This window comes from Biomphalaria glabrata, chromosome 5 (assembly GCF_947242115.1).
Source record: "Biomphalaria glabrata chromosome 5, xgBioGlab47.1, whole genome shotgun sequence".
In the NCBI taxonomy this organism is placed as follows: Eukaryota; Metazoa; Mollusca; class Gastropoda; family Planorbidae; genus Biomphalaria; species Biomphalaria glabrata.
Window position 1 is genome coordinate 33,432,007 of NC_074715.1, and position 22,351 is coordinate 33,454,357.

Below are 22,351 nucleotides of genomic sequence, written 5' to 3' on the forward strand. Positions count from 1 at the left end.
TCTTTAGATCCAGAAATTTTTATTTTATAGTGAATAATACTCTTTATCTGACCAGGTTAATATAAAGTGACAAAGAAAAGGAAACGCATTATTATTTTTTTGTTAGTTTTATTCGAAACCAAAGCTTTCGCTTTTTTTCGAAGATTTTGAAAGAGAAAATTGAATTTACTCTCCATTCTGATTGAAATATTGTGAAGTAAATAATTCTAAGTGAAATTCGCTGGTTTAGAACAACACAGGTAAATATAAAGGAAGCTTTTGAAACAGCAAAGCGACGTTAGCTTTTGTTAAAAACATATGAATGTCACACAAATACCCCCCTCCTTTTTTAATGATTTAACCAGCTTAGAAATGCAGTTACTGGATTTAAAAAAGAAAACTAATTTTACAGTGGTTTGCTTTGGAAGACCTGAATCGAGAGAAAATGTTTTTTAACACCTGCTTCAAACGATCAACTGAAGAAACTAGCGTCTGCATAGTTATGCGAATAATTATTTTTTAGTTTGAGCTTTATCAAGAGTCAGTTAAGAAATCGTCATTTTCGTCTAATCCTAAGTTATAGGCCTACATGGTCATTTAGAATCGTGCCTTAAATTAAAACAACAACATACAAACATACTTCCCAAGGAATGCATGGCCATTGTTCACATTTGTGGTCTTTTTTTTAAAGTTACCTCTTATGGCCTAATATTTAATTTGTTACACTGAAAAAAAGATTCTTATATAAGTAAAAAAAAAATAAGTATGGCAGGCTATGTTTTATGTAATGTAGGCTTACCGTTAAACTGATATATATATATATATATATTATATATTATATATATATATATATATATATATATATTATATATATATATATATATATATATATATATATATATATATATATATATATATATATATATATATATATATACAGAGACAGAGAGAGAGAACTCGAGATTATATTTTTTATTTAATCTTAATTATGTCCTTAAAAAGTTCTCTTTAATCCCGTTTTTTCTCTTCTTTAAAAATGTTTCTTTAATCGTATTTATTCCCATAAAATATCTTTTAAATCTTAATTATCTACATAAAGGTCTCTTTAATCGTAATTATTATCATAAAAATATCTCCTCTGTCTTAATTATCTCTATAAAAATGTCTCTTTAATACCATCCTAATTATGTTCATAAAAAAGGTCTCTATAATATCATAATTATTGCCATAAAAATGTCTCCTTGATCTTAATTATTTCCTTAAAATGTCTCTCTTATAGTAATTATTGCCATAAAATGTCTCTTTAATCCTAATTTTCTAAAAATTGTCTCTACTAAAACTAAGACTATGTATATAGTCTAAAGGGTTTTTCAATAAACTTCAATTCTATTTTATTTACGCATTTGGCTCTTAAATGAATAGTTCGACTTACACTGTCATAACCTATATGTTTACTTTTTTTCTCTTCAAGATTGTCAGTAAAATTGCCTTCTTCCATTTTTTATTAGAGCAGTGGCACAGCTAGGGTGGGGGAAGGGGTGTCCAAATTTGGAAATCCCCCGCCTACCCCACTTGTGGGTCCCCACAGATGAGTGTCTGAAATTTGTTTAACATTAAATATTACGCCATTATCTCATGTCATGATGTCGAATGTCAAAATGCAGGGCCCCTTAAAGAGGTCACGCCCCCCCCCCCAGGCCCCCTTAGCTACGCCACTCTATTAGAGTTGTTTATCTAGTAATTGTTACTTGTTTCTCTTTTCCGAAACAGAAAGCATCCTCGTTTTTCAAGCTGTTAGAGAACATAGATATCTCATTGGCAGAGTAATGAAAGAAACACTAAAAACTAGACTTAAATTAAATTTATTCATAACCAGATTTACATTATAGTAACAATAATACACATATTGAAGTTAAATGACAATAAAAATTGAGATGGGCCACATTTAAAAAAAAAAGCAAACTTATTTTAAATAGAAACTTGATATGAATAAATGTAACATACTTTTTTTAAAGCAGGTTTACATATACAGCAAATGAAATAAATAATTTAAGTATTACACTTATCGAAGGATATATATGATTTGTAGATAATAGACTTGCAAGGTCCAGTAGATTTCTTCCAAGCTTTATCAATGAGTTTCTCAAGTCTGGAGCCCCAGCCTACGACAACTATTCCATCTCCAGCAGCCCTTGCCGACGGGGTTCCTCCTAATCCCACTTTAATGTGTATTTGTTGTTGCGGAAATACTTTTATCAAGCCTCTAGAGTAGCCTCCGCCTCCCCCACTCCCACCTCCAAAAAGACCTGTTGCACCGCCTCCATAGTTGTCTGCAGCCCCTTCTTCTGGACCCTTTTGGCTTCCTACACCTCCACAGCCGCCCCTGCGGGAAAAGCAGTTTGAGCATTTGATCATGGCTCCACCAGCGCCACAAAAGAGACAAGACGTCTGGCTTAGTTTGCATACATCTGCAGGCTCAGTCTGCCCAGCAGCGCCACCACCCTGACAATTATAGCTCAGGAGACCATCACCACCAAACAATGTTTTTCCAACTCCGCCTTTACCACCTTTAAAATAAGAAAGCAATTTAGTATAACTGATGAAATATAATATTTATTTTAAGATTATACCTTTGACTAGTTTTCACGACAAGGTTCTAGAAATATTCTAGATTAACTCAACCACCTTTTTATCTTTTATTCATTCAGTCAGTTAAGCAGTTCAGTTTCAAAATCCAGAGTGTATAATAATGTTTAGTGGGTCCAGACCAACCAGTTTTTAATTTTACAATTGAAATTTAGTAGCCTAGATGGGTAGGCTCAGGAATGCCTAAAAATCACACATTAAAATTGTCACCAAAATGTACACCATTGTCAGATAGATCCTTGCTCTGCCCATCAGTCCAATGGTAACCTATGTAAAATCTTTGGTATCAGTCTACTAGTATTGCAAAGCTATATAATACATTTGCTAATAAGCCGATTAGGGATTGTAAACCTATATAATACCTTTGTCCAGAGAGCCTCCATGACCGCCATTAGCCCGTAAGTAACTTCCAAATGACGACAATCCACCATCGCCAGCTTGAGAATCGTTTTGAAATGAGCTCTTATTGCATGCATCAATCCCACCTCCGCCACCTCCAATACATACGACATCTACGTAAAATATGCCTTGAGGAACAATAAACAGTGTCGATTCTTTGAGCGCAACATAGCCATGGCTGCTGTTACCTGTTATGGTGAACTTCATCACTGGCAGAGACAATGCAATTCAATCTCAATCAGAACAATAAGCATTCACAAAAACAACATTTACATATTATGTTGAGAAATTGAAGTTACCTGACACACAATTGTGAGAAATTGAATTTACCTGACACACAATTGTGAGAAATTGAATTTACCTGACACACAATTGTTGAGAAATTGAATTTACCTGACACACAGTTGTTGAGAATCTGAATTTACCTGACACACAGTTATTGAGAAATTGAATTTACCTGACACACAGTTGTTGAGAAATTGAATTTACCTGACACACAATTGTTGAGAAATGGAATTACCTGACACACAATTGTTGAGAAATTGAATTTACCTGACACACAATTGTTGAGAAATTGAAATTACCTGACACACAGTTGTTGAGAAATTGAATTTACCTGACGCACAGTTATTGAGAAATTGAATTTACCTGACGCACTGTTATTGAGAAATTGAATTTACCTGACGCACAGTTGTTGAGAAATGGAATTTACCTGACGCACAGTTATTGAGAAATTGAATTTACCTGACACACAGTTGTTGAGAAATTGAATTTACCTGACACACAGTTGTTGAGAAATTGAATTTACCTGACACACAGTTGTTGAGAAATTGAATTTACCTGACACACAATTGTTGAGAAATTGAATTTACCTGACACACAGTTGTTGAGAATCTGAATTTACCTGACACACAGTTATTGAGAAATTGAATTTACCTGACACACAGTTGTTGAGAAATTGAATTTACCTGACACACAATTGTTGAGAAATTGAATTTACCTGACACACAATTGTTGAGAAATTGAATTTACCTGACACACAATTGTTGAGAAAATGAATTTACCTGACACACAGTTGTTGAGAAATTGAATTTACCTGACACACAGTTGTTGAGAAATTGAATTTACCTGACACACAATTGTTGAGAAATTGAATTACCTGACACACAATTGTTGAGAAATTGAATTTACCTGACACACAATTGTTGAGAAATTGAATTTACCTGACACACAATTGTTGAGAAATTGAATTTACCTGACACACAGTTGTTGAGAAATTGAATTTACCTGACACACAATTGTTGAGAAATTGAATTTACCTGACACACAGTTGTTGAGAATCTGAATTTACCTGACACACAGTTATTGAGAAATTGAATTTACCTGACACACAGTTGTTGAGAAATTGAAATTACCTGACACACAATTGTTGAGAAATGGAATTACCTGACACACAATTGTTGAGAAATTGAATTTACCTGACACACAATTGTTGAGAAATTGAATTTACCTGACACACAATTGTTGAGAAATTGAATTTACCTGACACACAATTGTTGAGAAATTGAATTTACCTGACACACAGTTGTTGAGAATCTGAATTTACCTGACACACAGTTATTGAGAAATTGAATTTACCTGACACACAGTTGTTGAGAAATTGAATTTACCTGACACACAATTGTTGAGAAATGGAATTACCTGACACACAATTGTTGAGAAATTGAATTTACCTGACACACAATTGTTGAGAAATTGAATTTACCTGACACACAATTGTTGAGAAATTGAATTTACCTGACACACAATTGTTGAGAAATGGAATTACCTGACACACAATTGTTGAGAAATTGAATTTACCTGACACACAGTTGTTGAGAAATTGAATTTACCTGACACACAATTGTTGAGAAATTGAATTTACCTGACACACAGTTGTTGAGAAATTGAAATTACCTGACACACAATTGTTGAAAAATTGAATTTACTTGACACACAGTTGTTGAGAAATTGAAATTACCTGACACACAACTATCTCGAGATGACCACTGGCCCTGAGAGCACACCCTGGTCTCATTCTGATTGTTTGTCTTACTGAATATAAATCCTGGGTTACAGGAAACTGTAAGAACATTTCCATGTGTCACATAGTTACCAACGTTTTCACCAATGACACTGGCGTTTGGTTGAGGCTTGACCATGCACATGCCTGAAATATAGTAGAAGTTTATTTTCAAATACTTCAGGTTGTCCATGCCGAAAATGATATAAACACTCTACTACCTATTACATGCTTCCAATGACATACGTCTCAAATAGTTTCTGACAACTAGTCCAACTCCCGGACATCACGTATAGTTCAGAGTCCGGCGAAACCGTTTACACTAAAAGGAGTAGGGTCAAAGGCGAGTAACTGGCGCCTAAATCAGTAACATTTGGGATGGAGAGCTAATGGCTAGATACCCACCTAGGGGAAGAAAAACTCAAAATTCAAACCTCTGCTGCCTTGCAGCTATACCCAAACAGGGGAATGGCTTCGGGAGACAACCTCGAGATAAAATCAGGAGTTGGCGACCCTTAAGCAGTTTGCAGTACACAATGCTACAACAGCCTGCGACGCCGCTGATTTCATACTGTATCAGCATTTACCATTCCAGCTGCGTGGAGAGGGGGACACTTCTGTGTGGGCGACATCGTTCCGATCCTAACTAATGCCCAGACATTCATCTCTGTTCTATGAGATGATCCCTTGCCGCATCATGACTGAAGGAGACCATTTCATTGACCCCCTCCTCTTCACCACCTTCAGACATAATGACGTATGATTGCAGAATTCAAAGGATGTTTACTATTTTGACTATAAGAACTCGAAACAACCTAACCAATCATGGGCGTAGCCGGTGGGGGGGGGGGATCGGAATTTAGTGACTGATTTTTACTTTGATTTTGTTTATTTTTAGGTGAGATTTTAATACTAAACCATCACTTGCACCAGCAAAACCAAGGGGGTTTTGAGTTTAAAACCCCCTACCCGGGGGTTTTGAGTTTTAAACAACCTACCAGGGGGGTCAAGTTTAAAACCCCCTACCAGGGGGGTTTGAGTTTAAAACATCTACCAGGGGTTTTTGCAGTTAAATCCCCCTCTTCTATAAAACAAATTTTTAAAAAAATGCAAAACGACAATCACCAAATTCCAAGAGCACAGTTAAGGAGGATTTAGATTTTAAACACCCCCTCCTAAATTTACAATAAACCCCCTGTTCAATATAAAAAAAAGCAAATTACACACTAAAAATTCTATGAGAGTAGCCAAAGGGGTTTTGAGCCCTCCAGTGGAGTTTGAAGCTAAAAAATACCTATTCAATATATAAAAAAAAAAAGCGTAGCCAAATGGGTTTTGAGTTTAAAGCCCCCGCCAGCGGGGTTTGAAGCTAAAAAATACATCTTCAGTGTAAGAAAAAAAGAAAATAACGAACTCAAAATGCTATGAGCGTTGCCAAAAGAGGTTTTGAGTTTAAACCCCCCTTCAGAGGGGTTTGATTCTTAAAAATTCCTCTTCAATTTAAAAAAAGCAAATTACACACTAAATTTATTTGAGCGTAGCCAATCCTATTGGGGTTTTTAGGTTTAAACCCCTTTCCTACAGATGGCTTTTTTTAAAAATTTAAAACCCCTGAGGATGGATTTGAGTTTAAAATTTCCCTACAGAGTGTTTTGAGGTGGAAAACCTTTATCTTCAATATTATTCTAAAGCAAACTACAGTTACTAAATTTTATTACCGTAGCTAAATGAAGTTTTGAATTAAAAAAAAACACGCCCAACAGATGATTTTGACGATAAAACTTCCCTTTTCGGTATAAAATCTAAAGCAAACTACAGTCACTTAAGTCCAAGAGCGTATTCAAGATAGGTTACACATTTCTACCAGTGGCGGGTCTCCATTAATAAAGTGCAGTGAATAGTCATCTGCCGAAATTGAAAAACACTAAATGTGGCTAAACAAAGATGGATAAGACAGATATTAGGAGTCAGTTATAGAGATCGGTTCTAAATCAAGGAAATCATATGCCGAAGTGGGAGTCGACCCCTTAGTAAGATTGTGATAGAGCGTCGCATGAGGTTTGCGGGATATGTTCTCCGACAAAATGATTTACGCTGTTATGACATGATTAGGAATTAGTTATTTGTTTCGGGAATAGGGTAAAGTTTTACTTAGCGACGATGACGTAAAGTTGGTTAAAAAACAAGAACGCTCTAAGTGACGCTACAAAGAAGACGCTTCGTGTAGAGCAGTAGAATAGATATACGGATTTACGGACATAGCTGACATCAGACGATTCCCTTCTTGATTATTAAATATATTTGTAAAACAACATCAGCGTCGACTACATATTTTGATTGTTTCGGCCATTCGCCGGTGTTGCTGAAGTAGTTCGAGTTCAGTATTACTTCCAGTCAGACGTAGATCTACACTAGATATATTTCCAAGAATCAACACCGCGCGGAAGCCTTAACAACGCATAAGAAGAGTTGCGATGACATCCTACTACATCTGGCGCCACACATTCATGGAGGTCCTGAGAGCAGGGGGGAAGAGGCTTCAGACATAACCAGTGACAGATTTTTATGGAAACAGCTTGACGGCAAATGCGCCGAACTGCGCGTGAGGGTCTAAGTCAGTAAGAATAGCACATTAGGTTTTTGAAATAAAACTTTTTTAATAGCAGGAAAATGCACTGTAGATACCTCAGAATATGCATTTTGTTGGCTTTCAATACCAGAAATAGTGCTTGGCGGCGGGGCCCCACGCTCCCCAGACCCCCTTACTGGCAATGGCGGGGAATCTAAAACTTTTAAATTTTCCACTAACTCCAGGAAGAACCTATTCTAGGGCACAATAAAAGTCTTCCCAAAGAATGAAGGGTCAGAATGTAATAAAGATGATGTACACATACACATAAATAAATTTTTTTTTTCGCTGGGGGGGGGGGAGAAAAAAATCCCCCCCAAACCCCCCCGAAAAAAATCCTGGCTACGCCCATGTAACCAATCCTTTACAAAAACAATGTGTGCTTCCATTCTTGTCCTTATGTTACAAACATGACTTTCAGCTGACCTATAAAAGAAATTGTTTGTAAACAAAAAATATTGTTAAAGTTATGTTACGGACCTAGACTAGCCGCTACTTTTTGTATCACGCTATTAACATGAAAACATTGGCCGTCAGTGACATTCTTGGGCTCATCATCACAGACACAAACTGTTTGGCTGTTGGGTTTAGGAACCCAGATCCCATTACAATGTGTTGGCTTGTCAGGCTTTAGGACGATACCTGGGATACAAAGACTAGATATAAAAGATGCCACAATCACAATCTAATTAGTGATTAAAGCGAGTTTTATCCTAACGAGGTGCCTAACCCTGACGGTAACTCAAAATATCAGGTTAAGTTCTTTCGTGCCGGTAAGGCTTCAACAATATTGAAATAATAAGTCTTTGAAAAGGGAAACTGATTTTCAAATAAATAAGTCACGCAGTATTTCAGTATATGAGTTATTTGTATTGTACATTAAATATGTTGCATGATGGACTAATCGGAACACCAGAATCTTCACATCGTAGGGTTCCCTTAGGCGCGTGGTCTTGGGAGGTCCCCCAATGTTTGCCATTCTAGGGCGGCCTCTGTATAATGCCAATGTTATGAAGCTTTTAATTTTCATTTAGTGAAACCGCTCAAGACTCCATGCTTCAGGGTGCTTAAGTGCTGACCATTTGAATAGCATTTTTACAAAAAACGGGCCAGTGTCTCACGTAACTACCATGGTATATATGTCAATGCGTGGTATATATGTCAAAGCGCGAAATACATAATATTATTTGTAGTGTGAGGCGTATACTAAGCATGTAACATCCCTTTTAAAAACGCAAACAGCAGTAACGATGTTATCTCATCACTCTGCCAGGGTCAGTCCTGAAACAATGAAACAAACTCTGACTCACTTGAATCGTAGAAGCTTAACCCTGCTATTCTGTTCATGTAAGGATAACCAGCATTGGAAATCATAGCTGAGCTGTTTAAATGAAATCTAATTAAACAGACATAAGACAATGTTAGAGCTTCTACTCATATTGATTAGTAAGCATAAATATTCTTAACCAAAAATTCAACAAATAATGGAAAATGATAATTTAAAAAGTCGGCTACAACTTATGTACCAGTATCGGAAGACGATGAAGTCCATTGAATTACCTTTGCAGGGCTTGCTTTGTTTTATCAGTGAAAAACACCTCTTCACCTTTCACTACAATATTTTCAGGGTAAGCATCACCAGTGAGTCTTACAACTGGCTGAACCTGAACTACTTTTCCTACGTTTTTCCCCATCAGTATCATGTGTTCAATTGGATCAACCCAAAATAAACCTGGAGAGAGGAGAAAGTGATAAGTAGGCCTCGAGTGATTTTCTTGAAACTGAATCAAGGGCATTAACTAATGCTATAAGACAGCTTTTTTAATATTATTTACTTCCCCTTATACAGTAAAAATTTGGCATATACAGCCTAAGCCAGGGGTGGGCAAATTACGCCCGCGGGCCACATGCGGCCCACCGAAGAGTTTTATGCGGCCCGTGGACACCTTTAGAAATCAGGCGTGCCCAAACATTACACACATATAAAAATGCAAATATATTAAAAATAAATAATTGTAAATAACTGTAGAAATTATTGAAACATTTGATTCTTATTACTTATAATGAAGAGGCTAAAGAAACATTATCTCTAAACGCCATTCTAAAAAGTGTAAAGTAAACTAAGATTATTTTAAATGGCAATAATTCGAAGAATTCAAAGACACAAGTTCACGCCAGTAATTATTCAATGCTATGAAGAACTGTCGAAAGAGTTGGGTTGGCTTGTAAAAGATGGCAAGGGTAACAACTGATGGAGCCAGTGCTTTGACTGAGAAAAACAGGCTTTTGAATCAAATAAAGAACAGTTTCCCAACCATTAACTCATAACGGGGAAGTTTACATAAAGCTGCATTGCATAACCAAGTTCATACACTATAGGGCTGCACAGGCCATTAACATAAGCCAACTATGCAGCTTCCCAGGACCTACTATCGTTGGGTGCCTTGCACAGGATGCATAATCCATTAAATTAGAGAAGAAATAGCGAAACTTCTTCTCAGTTTTATTGTTGAAGTATACCAGGGTTTTAATAAATTGCAAACTTTTAGTTTTTTCGCTGTAAATTTTAATTTTTCTATTTTATTTTGGACCGCCAAATTCACTTCGGCTAGGGCCTCCAATTATCTAAGGTTGGCCCCGACTGGCAGTTCCGATTTGATGATGATTAATTAAATTAATAAATATTAAGATGGCATGATAAATTCATGTGATTTGATGATGATTAATGAAGATTTGGAAAGAAAACATTTCAATGTTCGGTAACACAGTAGTAACAGCTAGCCTAGCATTAGAAGAACATGGAATCTCAAGGAAGAAATAGTTAGGTTCCTTGAAGGACATTGGCTGGGACCTTGTTACTAATATTTCTAATGAACAGTTGAAGAAAGACTTCATCCGAAGCATTGCAATGGGTTGTTTGCATATGAAATGTATGTGCACCTTAAATCTTTTCAAACAAAGCTATTCCATTTCTTGAGACCAGCAAGTGAAATCAGGTTTTGTCGTTTTCATTGCTGAAAGGTGAAACTATTTCTAATGAAATGGTTGAAAAGTACAAGACTTATTTGGATTCATTGATTGCGGAATTGGAAAGCAAATTTCAAGACGTCAAGAATCTGGAACCTGAGATGAACTCCTATTGAAAAATCAGAGCAGGAAGGACTAGTCCTCCCGTAGTGCTCTGGCAAGAAACTTAGCCGTCCGGCGTAGTGGCTCATAGCTACCATAAAAGTCGAGTGACTGCACGAGTGTCCCCTTAGCTCGCGGAGCTGGGGACACTCGTACAAGACATGCGACACTGTTTCGACGCTCTCTCCACAGTGACGGCATCGGGAGTCAAATTTCGTGAGGAACCGGGCAAAGTATGCCCCAATAGGACAGTTCAATACCCTCAGCTCACCATTTAATGGAGAAGCTGATTCAGCTCCAGATGACATACCTACAAGAAATTATGAACTGAAAGGGAAGTTTCAGTCATTTTTTCCGAGGGAGTGTCATGGGTGCCAAAAGCTGTATATCCACACTTAAAAAAACTTTGCTGCTTTCACATTATATGGAACCACAATCATCTGTGAACAAGCCTTTTTTGTTTGTTTGAAAATTATTAAGTGTTACAACAGATCGTTGCTGATTGACTGTATTTCACAGCAGTCACAAGAAAAAACAACAACTCGTAAGCTAGTTCCACGGTTCTGGAACATAATGCACGAGAGTAGACAGTTATATACTTCATATTTAGTACTACTCTACATTTGTGGTGAAATGTTGTGATGTAAACAGGCAATTGCAAAATTTAAAAAAATCGTTCGTAAAATTAGTTCAAGAAATTTCTTACTCTTTTTGTAATTCCTCAATTGGGAGTACAATATTATATACATATATATATATAATAATTTTTATTTCTTTAATTATGCGGCCCTCCAGTCCCCAAATTTTTTTAATGCGGCCCTCGGTATAAAAAGGTTGCCCACCCCTGGCCTAAACCATAACCATGACATAACAAAATGCCTATTGAAAAAACATAAAGAAATACCTTTAAAAAATCAAAGATTCCATGAAATGTAATTGTATCAATTAGTTTAGACCAGCCATGTAGTTAAATGTGTAATAGATCTAGACTATTCTAGACTAACAATAATAAATCTGCGGTTTGAAATATTTCTACCAATTGTGTTTGTTTTGTGCTTTTTTTATGCTTTAAGCTTTTTCAATAATACGCCTACAGCGGTTTAGTTGTCTACACGCCAACGTCCGTCAACACCACTGTCTCAAGAGACCAATAGTTATAGAATGGTCTCGGCTCAAGCCTTCTCAAGGGAACCCACAACTGTCAAGTAAATTTTTTCCCTTGTTCCATACCAAATAAAATAATTAATTATTAATAGTTCATTAGCTAGATTGTTAATTTTAAAAAAATTGATTCTTGCTTTGTAAGGTGAAAGAAATATTTGTTCGAAATTTCAGCTGAATCCGAAATTGGTGTGTGAGAAATAACGTGTACAAACTTTGTACCCAACAGCAAGAGTGAGTTGATAGAAGCTTTGTCAAATGTTCGACTTACTATTATTATACAAAACTATCCCCAATGGACTTCCATTATAGACATACACAGTTTTTGCTTCACTTCCGTCCATGCAAGAGCACAAGATGGCGCCAAGTATCACGGACGTTTTATCTGTCGCTGTGTTTAAGATGGCTGTCATGTACAAGAGCCTTTCAAATATTATTAATAAAAATTAAAAATAATAAGAAGGAATAACAAGGTTACGAAAGACAGTTTGTGTGGAAACACAAACTTAAAATCGGCCCCCGAAGTGGTCCACCCAGGCAGTCTTCAATATTTTCAGAAAGAACATCCGAATGAAATTATATCCAAGACAAATGAGAGATAGAATGGAGAAAGAATGTTAACAGATCTTGTGTAGTGCCCCAACAGTTCCGCAGATCAAAGGATAGGTGCAAGTGAATGTAAAGTTAGATGTGAACCTGGCCTAACTAGTTCCCCTTTCAGACCTTGTGGTCTATAGGGCAGATGATGTAAAGTTCATCTGTTTTTGTGGCCTACGGTTAACTAGGGTATCATGTAGCCAGCACAATGACCAACCGCCTTTACTTTTCCCCAACTAATGTCAGGTATCCATTAGAGCTGAGTGGACTCAGAGGCGCCCAAAGATTCCAAAGTTGAAAATCCCAGTCTTCAACAGGATTCGAACCCGCGACCCCTGGTTCGGAAGCCAAGCGCTTTACCGCTCAGCCATCGCGCCTCCCCTGGCCTAACTGATGTCTTATAATTGATCTAATTGTTTTGAAAAGGTATAATCTCTTATTTGAATCCTCAAAATATAGCAATATAAAAAAAAGTTCAGGAAAATGAAGTTTACAAGATTACAATTTGTTTTCAATTAGGTCGAACTTATAAGGCACACTAATTAGCTTTTTCTCTTTAAAAAACTGCTTGCATAACTGATTTTAAAAATTAGATTTTTCACTTTCAGAAAAAAAAAAGTAGCCGTTGCATCAGAACTTTGAATGGTCTAAAATATTGTGATGTCGGATTTTCAATATCTTTTCTAGTTTACGAGATCTAAACGGGACGGACGGACAGACGGTCAGACGGACAGACATTTCGCACAAAACTAATAGCGTCTTTTCCCCTTTCGGGGGCCGCTAAAAATAATAACAAATGTATCTTAAGATAGTAGTATAAAAAATATATATTCATAAAGAGACATGATATTCGGTCTACTGGTATTTATGTCACCTGTTTTCTTCGTCAACATCAATGTGACGTATCATCCATTTTACTTCCTGTAAAATGCGACGATAATAGCCAGAGAGTAAACTAAACACTAGAACCTCTCCAGCCTTGGAAATAATATAAAGTAAATGAGGTCGTGCTGCCATCTTAATTTTTGCAATATCTAAAACAAATTAAACAAAAGAATTTGAAGAAATGCTTTTTAAAAAAAAAAAAAATTAATTATATTAAGCGTAGTTGTAACAATAAGTTTGGATCAGTCATGTAATTAAATTTGTAAAAGATTTAGACTAACAATAATACATCTTTACGATTAGAAATATTTTTACCAATTGTTTTTTGTTTAGCGCAATTTTGATTTTTTTTTTTTTTCTCACTACTCTATGATCCTATTCCTTGTCTGGACCAGTTGAGAAAGGGATGGGGGAGGGAGGAGGGGGTATCTGGATAAATATTACCGTGATCGCTATTAAAATGCATTCATAAAAAAAATTAAAAGGTTGAACGACTTGGATTCGAACTCGAGGGTTCTAGCCTCCTCAAGCAAGCATAGTAACCCCTGTACCAGAGAAGTGCTTTTAAAAATAGAAGGTTTTATAGTTATATATTGTTAGTTTTAAACTTGAAAGCAAACTATAAAGGGGACTAATTCAACTTTATACCACCACATTAGTCAAGTACAATTTCTTTCCCTTGTTCAATACCAAACAAAAAAAACCCAACTAATTACCAATAATTGCAAAATTTCAGCTTGGTCCGAGATTGGGTGTGGGAGAAATAAAGTGTACACACTTTTACCAGTCAGATAGAGTGAATTGATATAAGCTTTTTAAAAAGAAAAGAAATACAACTAATAAAAGCATCAAATGCTATGACAATACTTATTAAACTTCATGCGGAAGATTTAAAAATACAAATACATTGAAATTCAAACTCTAGGTTTACTTCTTCTGTGACTAAAGTAGACTTACGAAATGTTTCATTTCCAATGAATATGACACGTAGCTGAGTTCCATTTAAAAGCTGAGAATAAACTATATTACTATTAGCATCCACCCAGTACATCTGTTGAAAATTATGTAAAAAAAAACGAATATTTATTTTGTATGACAATGACATCTATATGTATGTATATTATGTTATGAATTAAAGATAGCTATACTTTAGAATGCAGGAATCTTTTGCTTCGTTTACTTATTTTATCTTATCTTATAAATTAAAGACGTTCCTTCAAAGGAAAAGATAAGTATGTGCTATACTTATCCATGTGTTAATACACCTGAGGCTTTACAGTACGGCGGATCCCGGGGGGAGTATCATACATGGGGCCCGAGGAAAGTATCATACATAGAGCCCGAGGAGAGTATCTTAAGCGGGCCCGAGGAGAGTATTATAGACGGGGCCCGAGGAGAGTATCAGGACAGAAGACTTAAAAGTAAATTAGCAATTATACAAACAACATTAAGCCATAATCTTCAAATACAAGACTAAAGCCTAATAAAATACCCAGAAAGACACAAAGCTAAAGGCATATTTCTTATTCTATATGATAGGACAAATTTGTAAAAATGTTCCTTCTTCCCTAGTGCTATTAGAGCATGGAATGGGTTTCCTGAGCCAGCCAGCAAAACCAATGACTTAGCAGAATTTAGGTCATTGATTGACATTCATGACTAGATTAACCTAGAATCTAGAAACAGGCGTAGGACGTAATCATCTTCTTTTTTTCAGTAACGTCTGTGTTTCGTAAGATAAGTTATTTAAACCCTTTTCAACTATTAAGACTCAGTAATATATCTTGATTTATTTGTATGAAACGGAAAATAAAAGATGTTTATTTTCGTAGAAAAGTAAGTCAAATTTAAACAAAGTTACCCACTCTTTTCTCTATACTGTCAATAGTCACATCTATAAAATGGAAACGACCAGGTGTTAAAACCGTGTAGTAATCTGGGAGAAGGGCAAACTGACGAAACATCTGCCCAGTCTGAAGGTCACTGAACAACCAAAAGTTATTCTCGACAACACCTAAAAATAAAGATCCAGAATGAAAGAAGTTCATTTTTAAAAATCAAAAATCAAGTATTAAAATATGTGTTACAGTGTTACAATGTCAAGAATTCTTGTATTGAGCACATACCTTCCCAGCATTCTCCGTTAGACTTCAGCCAGTAGCCTGTCATACACACACATTTTGATGATTCATATGAAGGCAGACAAAGGTGAGAACAATGTCTGTCAAAATTTGCCTGACCTTTGATTTCCGAATCATTTCTGGTGGAGGCTAAATCTTTCATGCATGGATCTAATTATATATTTAAATATAAAATACCGGTAGTCAGCTTGTGAAATTTAGCTCGTAATTATGTTGACTACTCTATAAAAAAATGTGTTTACTATTTATGTTATTTAAAAAAAAAAGACATTTACCATTGGGTGGAGAAAGGAGGGAAAAAAAGAATTCAATTAAAATAAAAAGTATCAAGGAAACAAAGAAAGAAATGTTTCTGAGATCATTTTTAACAAAATAATATTAATAATACTAAAGTAATACTTTTAATTTAAAAATAAAAGTAAAACTATTAGAGCTTTAAATAGTTCCGATTGCTAGTTCTTTGCCAGTACATTGAATAACGTAAGAAAAGTAAAGAATACAGTCTTTGTAGACCTACGAACACAATGGGAAATACAAACAACATTTAAAAGTACTGTCAAGAGAAACAATCAACATCAATAGCCAACCTGATGCTAAGGTTTGTTTGGAAACATGATAGTAAATTACATCAGTGAAATTTATTCCTGAATAAAATGTTGGTGAAGTCATAGGCCCTGAAGGAATGTAATTATTAAATTCAGAAACTTTTAGACCTCCCAGTGTCTCTGTCATTATCATCAGACCCTGGAAATGAACGTGAAAAAAAAAATATAGGTATCTGGGGGAAATAACTCCCCATTTACAGCCAAATATCTCAATACTGTTATAATTATTCCCCGTTTTCGATATCACACAAAATTAATTATTTACCATTATTTAATTAATTATTTGGTTGTTGTTTTTTAAAATTGTTTCATGTGTTGTCTTCGACAATAAATAATTCTGCAAAGTTTCCACTTGATCCAACAATGGAAAGGGGGAGAAATAAGGTGTTTAAAATGTGTCTCAGACAGACAGAGTTGATAGAAGCTTTGTCAACAAACAAACAATCAGTATACGATGTTTGTATTTGTTCGCATAGCAACATTGACAGTCAATCCTAACACGATAACGGCTTAAGACGAAAATAATGAACTAATGTTATGTGCTAGATCTTATTCTCCAAACACAAGGCACTGAATCACGTGATGATGGGATACAACGAGCAGCCTTTCATTTCACCTACCCCCGCAACCACTGACTAACAGGCCCTACACTGGGAAGTTAAAACTATGCAAGTAGCACACAATCATCGTAAGAGGGAATAAGTAGTTGCCCATGTACCATACAGTAGAAGCTTTTTTTTTAAATTATAAAACCATAAACCATATAACATATTTCTAATCATACAAATGTTAACATTACAAGTTTCTTTTTTCAAAGCTTAGCACTCTGTCTGTCTGTCTGTCAATTTGTCTGGTAAAAAGTGTGTACACGTTATTTCTCCCACACCTATTCTCTGATCAAGTTGAAACTTCGCACAATTATTCATTGGTGTAAACAAAACACGAATCATTACGAAAAAAAGTAACCAATTCAAAATTAATTACTGGTAATTAATTATTTTGTTTGATACCAACAAGGGAAACTAATATTTCAGAATTTACAAATATGGCTAAATTTGTTTGGTTTAGTCCACACAAATAATTGTTTACGCTGTTTCTCCCTCAAGCATTCTCCGATGAAGCAAATACTTGAAACAATTATTTATTGTACCCAACAAAACATGATTCAACAAACAAAAATAGTCAATTTTTCAATTAATTATTGGTAATTTATTATTTTGTTTGATATCGAATAAGTGAAATAATTTGTACGTTATTGATAGTTATAGCTTTAAGGGTGGAGTTCTTCCAATTTAGATAAGCTTTGTTTTTTAAAAAAGAATTTTGTATTTTGCTTGTTTAATGTAACTATAGTTTCACTAATTGTTCATTATATTCTTATCTTATAAAATGCAAGCGATCATGCTAATTCTAAACAGAAGATAATTGCGTCCTACAATAATACTTACATGCATTATATCCAGAGACTGAACAGAATTCTGAACGTCAAAACATCGATCTAACACCTCTCCATCAAAAGTAAAGCAACATATTTGATTTCCATTGGTCCAACACAATCTACAGAAAAATAGTCTCAATCGCAGTTCATTTTCAAAAGACATGGTCAATTTATTCAAGTTGGATGTAACCGAAAGTTGCTATTAGCTTGACCCTAAATTTAGCAACTATTCTACCAGGACTTTTGACACATTAACATACAACATTTGGTCTAAGTCAAGTTTTTCTTAAACTCATTTTAAGAAAGGTCTTGTATTCATTAATAAAATTTATACTTTAATAAATTGGACGCATGTGAATAGATATTATATTAATCTTGCAATATTTTTAATCCAATCAAATAATACGTAGGCCTATAATATCGTGAAACATCTCTAAAGAATGGTCGAATTGACATATTATAATAATATATATTGTGAATATAAAACTTTGTACAAAGTTTATATAAACTCACTCTGTTTGTCTGCCTGGTTAAAATGTGTACACGTTATTTCTCTGACACCCAATCTCGGATCAAGCTGAAATTTGCGCAATTATTTCTTTTACCCGACAACCAAAGAATCAATAAAAATAGCCAATTAATTAATTAACTATTGGTAATTAATTATTTCGTCTGGTATTTTGAACAAGGGAAAGAAATTGTACTTGACTAAAGTGGTGGTATAAGCTGAGTTAGTCCCCTTATAGGTCGCTGCTTAAAAGTAAGTTTGAAACAAATAATACATAACTATATAATCTTCTCTAGTCATAAGCTCCTCACTAGCACTGTGACTAGTTTAGCCGCTTGAGGAGCCATGAGTTCCAATTTTGGACGTTCCCTCCCCCCCCCCCCGTTTTTTTTTTTTGCAATGCTTTTAAAAACCGATTACAGTAAAGTTCTTCTTTCTCCTCCCCCCCCCTCCCCCATTTTCCCAACTGGTCCAGATAAGTGATAGGATCCTAGCGTCCTAGCGTATTGAGAAAGCTATGACAATAACAACTCTTTTAACTTTCACTTTCGGGAGTCGTCTGTCTTAACTAAGAGGAGAATGTCACCTCGTATCACTTAGAACAAATCGCTAACTTCTTCCCACCGTCACTATGAAAAAAAACAACCACACACACACACTCCATAACACCCAGACATCGCCATCTTTCCCCTTCTCCCCCACTGGCGGATCCAGGGGGGGGCGGTAGGGGCGATCGCCCCCCCCCCCACTCGGCCGACCCCCCCCCCTGGGGGGGGCGGACGAATTTTAGTATAGAATTCACACAATTTGTATACAAATTTATTACTTATGTTAATAATATATACTAATCATTTATATTTCAACCTATTTTTAGATTATTTCGCCCCCCCCTTTCTACTATTTTGGCCGATTTGGTAGGGTCGGGAGGGGGCGATGGCATCAATCCGCCCCCCCCCACCATAAACTTTCGAATTAAACTTGTTATTGGTATTTTAACCGGTCTTTATATTATGTCGTTCACCTGTTGGCCGATTGGAAGGGGAGGAGAGAATACCTCTACTGCCCTTCCCATCAAAACCCTATGAGTGGGGGGGGGGCGGTCCTACTTTTATGGAGAAATCATAGTATGTGAACAAAATTAGTCGAATATCTACATAATATAAACAGGTGGAAGTGCGATACATGCAATCACCTTCCCACCATCGGACAAACCAATACTTTTTCTTTTTGTATTATAGTAAGAAATTACAAAATTAAAATGATTCATCACTAATATAATTTATATATGCTATAAAGTAAATTCTTATATCGAGTCGCCCAACCCCTATTCTTTAATGCAAAATGCAATCATTAGCAGAAATTATAAAAAGGAGCGAGGATTAATCGTTTTTATTTTACCGCCATTCCCCTTTCCAGAGAGAGTTTATGTAATTTCACATGAATTTATCATAACTATTTTAAGAAAGACTTTGCTTTGGAAAAGTTATAATTCAAACGAAATTTTTCAATATAACAGTCACGGTTGAGATGAGTTCAAAAGCCAGATAATCTTTTCCTAGTCGACTTTTTCCAACCTTTACTCTATCTCATATTTTTCTAGTTAAATAAATTTAGGACTATAACTCACAATTTATGTTCGAATTTTATTGAATATTATTAATCGAATATTTTTTTTTCGGCGGCGATCCTCAAAGCCTTAATCTAAATATGTGGGGTATCTTATCTTTTCAAAGAACAAATCGGTTGTATTTGCAATGTATTAAAGGACTATAAATTCATATTAGAATATTTTTCCACATTATTAAAAAGGTCCTTTATAATAGAATGAATAATAACTGTAGATGTCAGTAGAATGCGTTTCAGCCGTGAAAAATTCAAGAAAACGCTTTTTGCGTCGGGGCGAAGCCCCAAACCCCACTGATAAATAATGAGCTGTAGATGTCAGGAGAATGCGTTTCAGCCGTGAAAAATGCAAGAAAACGCTTTTGGCGTCGGGGCGAAACCCCGAACCCCACTAATAAGTAATGAGCTGTAGATGTCAGGAGAATGCGTTTAAGCTGTGAAAAATGCAAGAAACCGCTTTTGGCGTCGGGGCTTCGCCCCGAACCCCACTGATAACATATGAGCTGTAGATGTCAGGAGAATGCGTTTCTGCAGTGAAAAATGCAGCAAGAAAACGCTTTTGGGTGTCGGGGCTTCGCCCCGAACCCCACTGAGTAAGCTTAAAGCGCTCTCCCAGACCCCCAAGTTTGCAAGAGAAAGGCCTCAACATGATTGTTTTTTTGTTCTGTTTTTTTTCGCCGAACATTGAGAAACAGTCTTATTTTATTCTCATATATTGAATATATTTATATATATATATATATATATATATATATATATATATATATATATATATATGCTGTTCGCACGTTTATGCATAGGGTTAGGGTTTACTGGGCGTTAGGGTTAGGGTTTGGAAAAAAATCGCTCCCCCCCACTCCAAAGCTCTGGATCCGCCAGTGTTCTCCCCCCCCCCCCCAATCTTCCCAACTGGTCCAGACAAGTGATAGGATCATAGCGTATTGAGAAAGCTAAATAAACAAAAACAATTGGTAAAAATATCTCTAATCACACAGATTTATTGTTGTTATTCTAGAGTCTAGATCTATTAGAAATTTAATTACAGTAACAATTTTTATAAGCCGTTTTTTGTTTTTCTTGTTAGAATTATGGTTACCTGTTTTTCCAAATATCAATAGCCAGATGTTCAGGGTTATGCATCAGACGAGACTTATTTATCAGAGTAATTTTATTTTTGCCGTCAAGGTTTGATCTTTGAATCTGATACGTGTCTTTGAATGTTTCTATCCAGAATAGGTATCTAGAGTAAATATACTCACTGGTTAAACGAATGGATTAATAAGTGACATAAAAAGAAAACGTTTGTTTGTTATGAATATGTTGGTTCCCATCATTGGTCCCAATACTGCGAATCTTTTACTGTCATGTGAATGCAAAGATGGCTGTATGAAAAAGTTTTTTTTTTAAATATATCAATGAAAACTATAAAAATACATTTCACCTCAGTTGACTCTGTACAACTATTGCTTCAGGATGAGCTGTATCCGAGTAATGTAAGACACTAGGATATTTGCCATCCTGATTGGCTACCATGATTCTTCTAAAACTTGAATCCGACCAGTACAAGTTACCTGTCGACCAATCAACAGCTAGCCCTGTTCAAAGAAGAGAGGTAACTGATCAACTACTGTTCTAATAATAATCAAAATATACTTTAGAAAAAAACCCATTCCATTTTCCAATAGGCAGCTCAATGGAATCTGAAAGTGACACATCAAAAGCTATCGGAGACTTTCGCGATCAACTAAACAATGCTAAGGACGCTAAAATGAGTTTTTAACGTTGCGAACTAATTCAAAGCTACAAAAGGTAGAGATTTAACCATGTGATTCTGCAATGCTAAAAAGCACTCCACCAATCCTTTGCAGTGAACTTTAGAACACTTTCTGTAGTCAATGCACCGGAGACACCAACAAGCTGACCTAGTTACACATTTGCCATGTACGAAAATCTCCTAGTGAAACAGAACATCAACCACAAGCATGAGTTGTTTGTTTACGTGTAATAAGTAAAGGCTAGAATACATTAACAACCATTTCATGGATGTGTCGCTAGTTCCCCTAGTTTCACTCCTAGAATACATTAACAACCATTTCATGGATGTGTCGCTAGTTCCCCTAGTTTCACTCCTAGAATACATTAACAACCATTTCATGGATGTGTCGCTAGTTCCCCTAGTTTCACTCCTAGAATACATTAACAACCATTTCATGGATGTGTCGCTAGTTCCCCTAGTTTCACTCCTAGAATACATTAACAACCATTTCATGGATGTGTCGCTAGTTTCACTCCTAAATGAGTTCTTTCTAAGAAATAGTGTTAGTATTATCTCTCTGCTGATAACATTTTTACATAGTTATTTTAAAACACCCTACCCATGCTGGTTGGCTTTGTCACTTAGTTTTGTCAGTACACACAAAAATAATAGTGGTTAGTGCAAACCAATACACTGACTATCACAATCTTTACCTGAAACATTTTCAACCCAAGCAGAAACTATTTCTTTTTTGGTCAGAAAACTATTTTCATCAAGACTGTCTGGCAAATTC

General features: G+C 35.7%; 1 protein-coding gene across 2 annotated transcripts; it reads right to left on the reverse strand.

Moving 5' to 3' along the window:
* Positions 1-1,825: 1,825 nt before the first annotated feature.
* On the reverse strand, positions 1,826-22,021 carry LOC106060596 (prolow-density lipoprotein receptor-related protein 1-like). 2 transcript variants are annotated; one of them, XM_056031161.1, is made up of 15 exons: positions 21,244-22,021; positions 20,899-21,042; positions 17,682-17,790; positions 16,216-16,372; positions 15,614-15,778; positions 15,353-15,501; positions 14,445-14,538; positions 13,477-13,636; positions 12,277-12,428; positions 9,276-9,447; positions 9,026-9,111; positions 8,196-8,357; positions 5,045-5,233; positions 2,988-3,233; positions 1,826-2,546 (listed from the first exon to the last, which is right to left on the reverse strand). In XM_056031161.1, the coding sequence occupies exons 1-15, from the start codon at positions 21,333-21,335 to the stop codon at positions 2,029-2,031; spliced, it is 2,595 nt and encodes an 864-aa protein (XP_055887136.1). In that variant the 5' UTR covers positions 21,336-22,021; the 3' UTR covers positions 1,826-2,028. The 2 variants fall into 2 exon arrangements, with proteins under 2 accessions (XP_055887136.1, XP_055887137.1); XM_056031162.1 differs by lacking the exon at positions 8,196-8,357.
* Between the last annotated feature and the right edge of the window lie 330 nt (positions 22,022-22,351).

Excerpts from the sequence above, each read along its gene's own strand:
- LOC106060596 (XM_056031161.1), bottom strand. The coding sequence starts at position 21,335 with ATGGTAGCCAATCAGGATGGCAAATATCCTAGTGTCTTACATTACTCG. Across the intron at positions 15,502-15,613 it reads TAACGGAGAATGCTGGGAAG|GTGTTGTCGAGAATAACTTT; the intron begins GTATGTGCTCAA and ends CTTTATTTTTAG. Across the intron at positions 13,637-14,444 it reads CATTGGAAATGAAACATTTC|ATATTGCAAAAATTAAGATG; the intron begins GTAAGTCTACTT and ends AATTTGTTTTAG.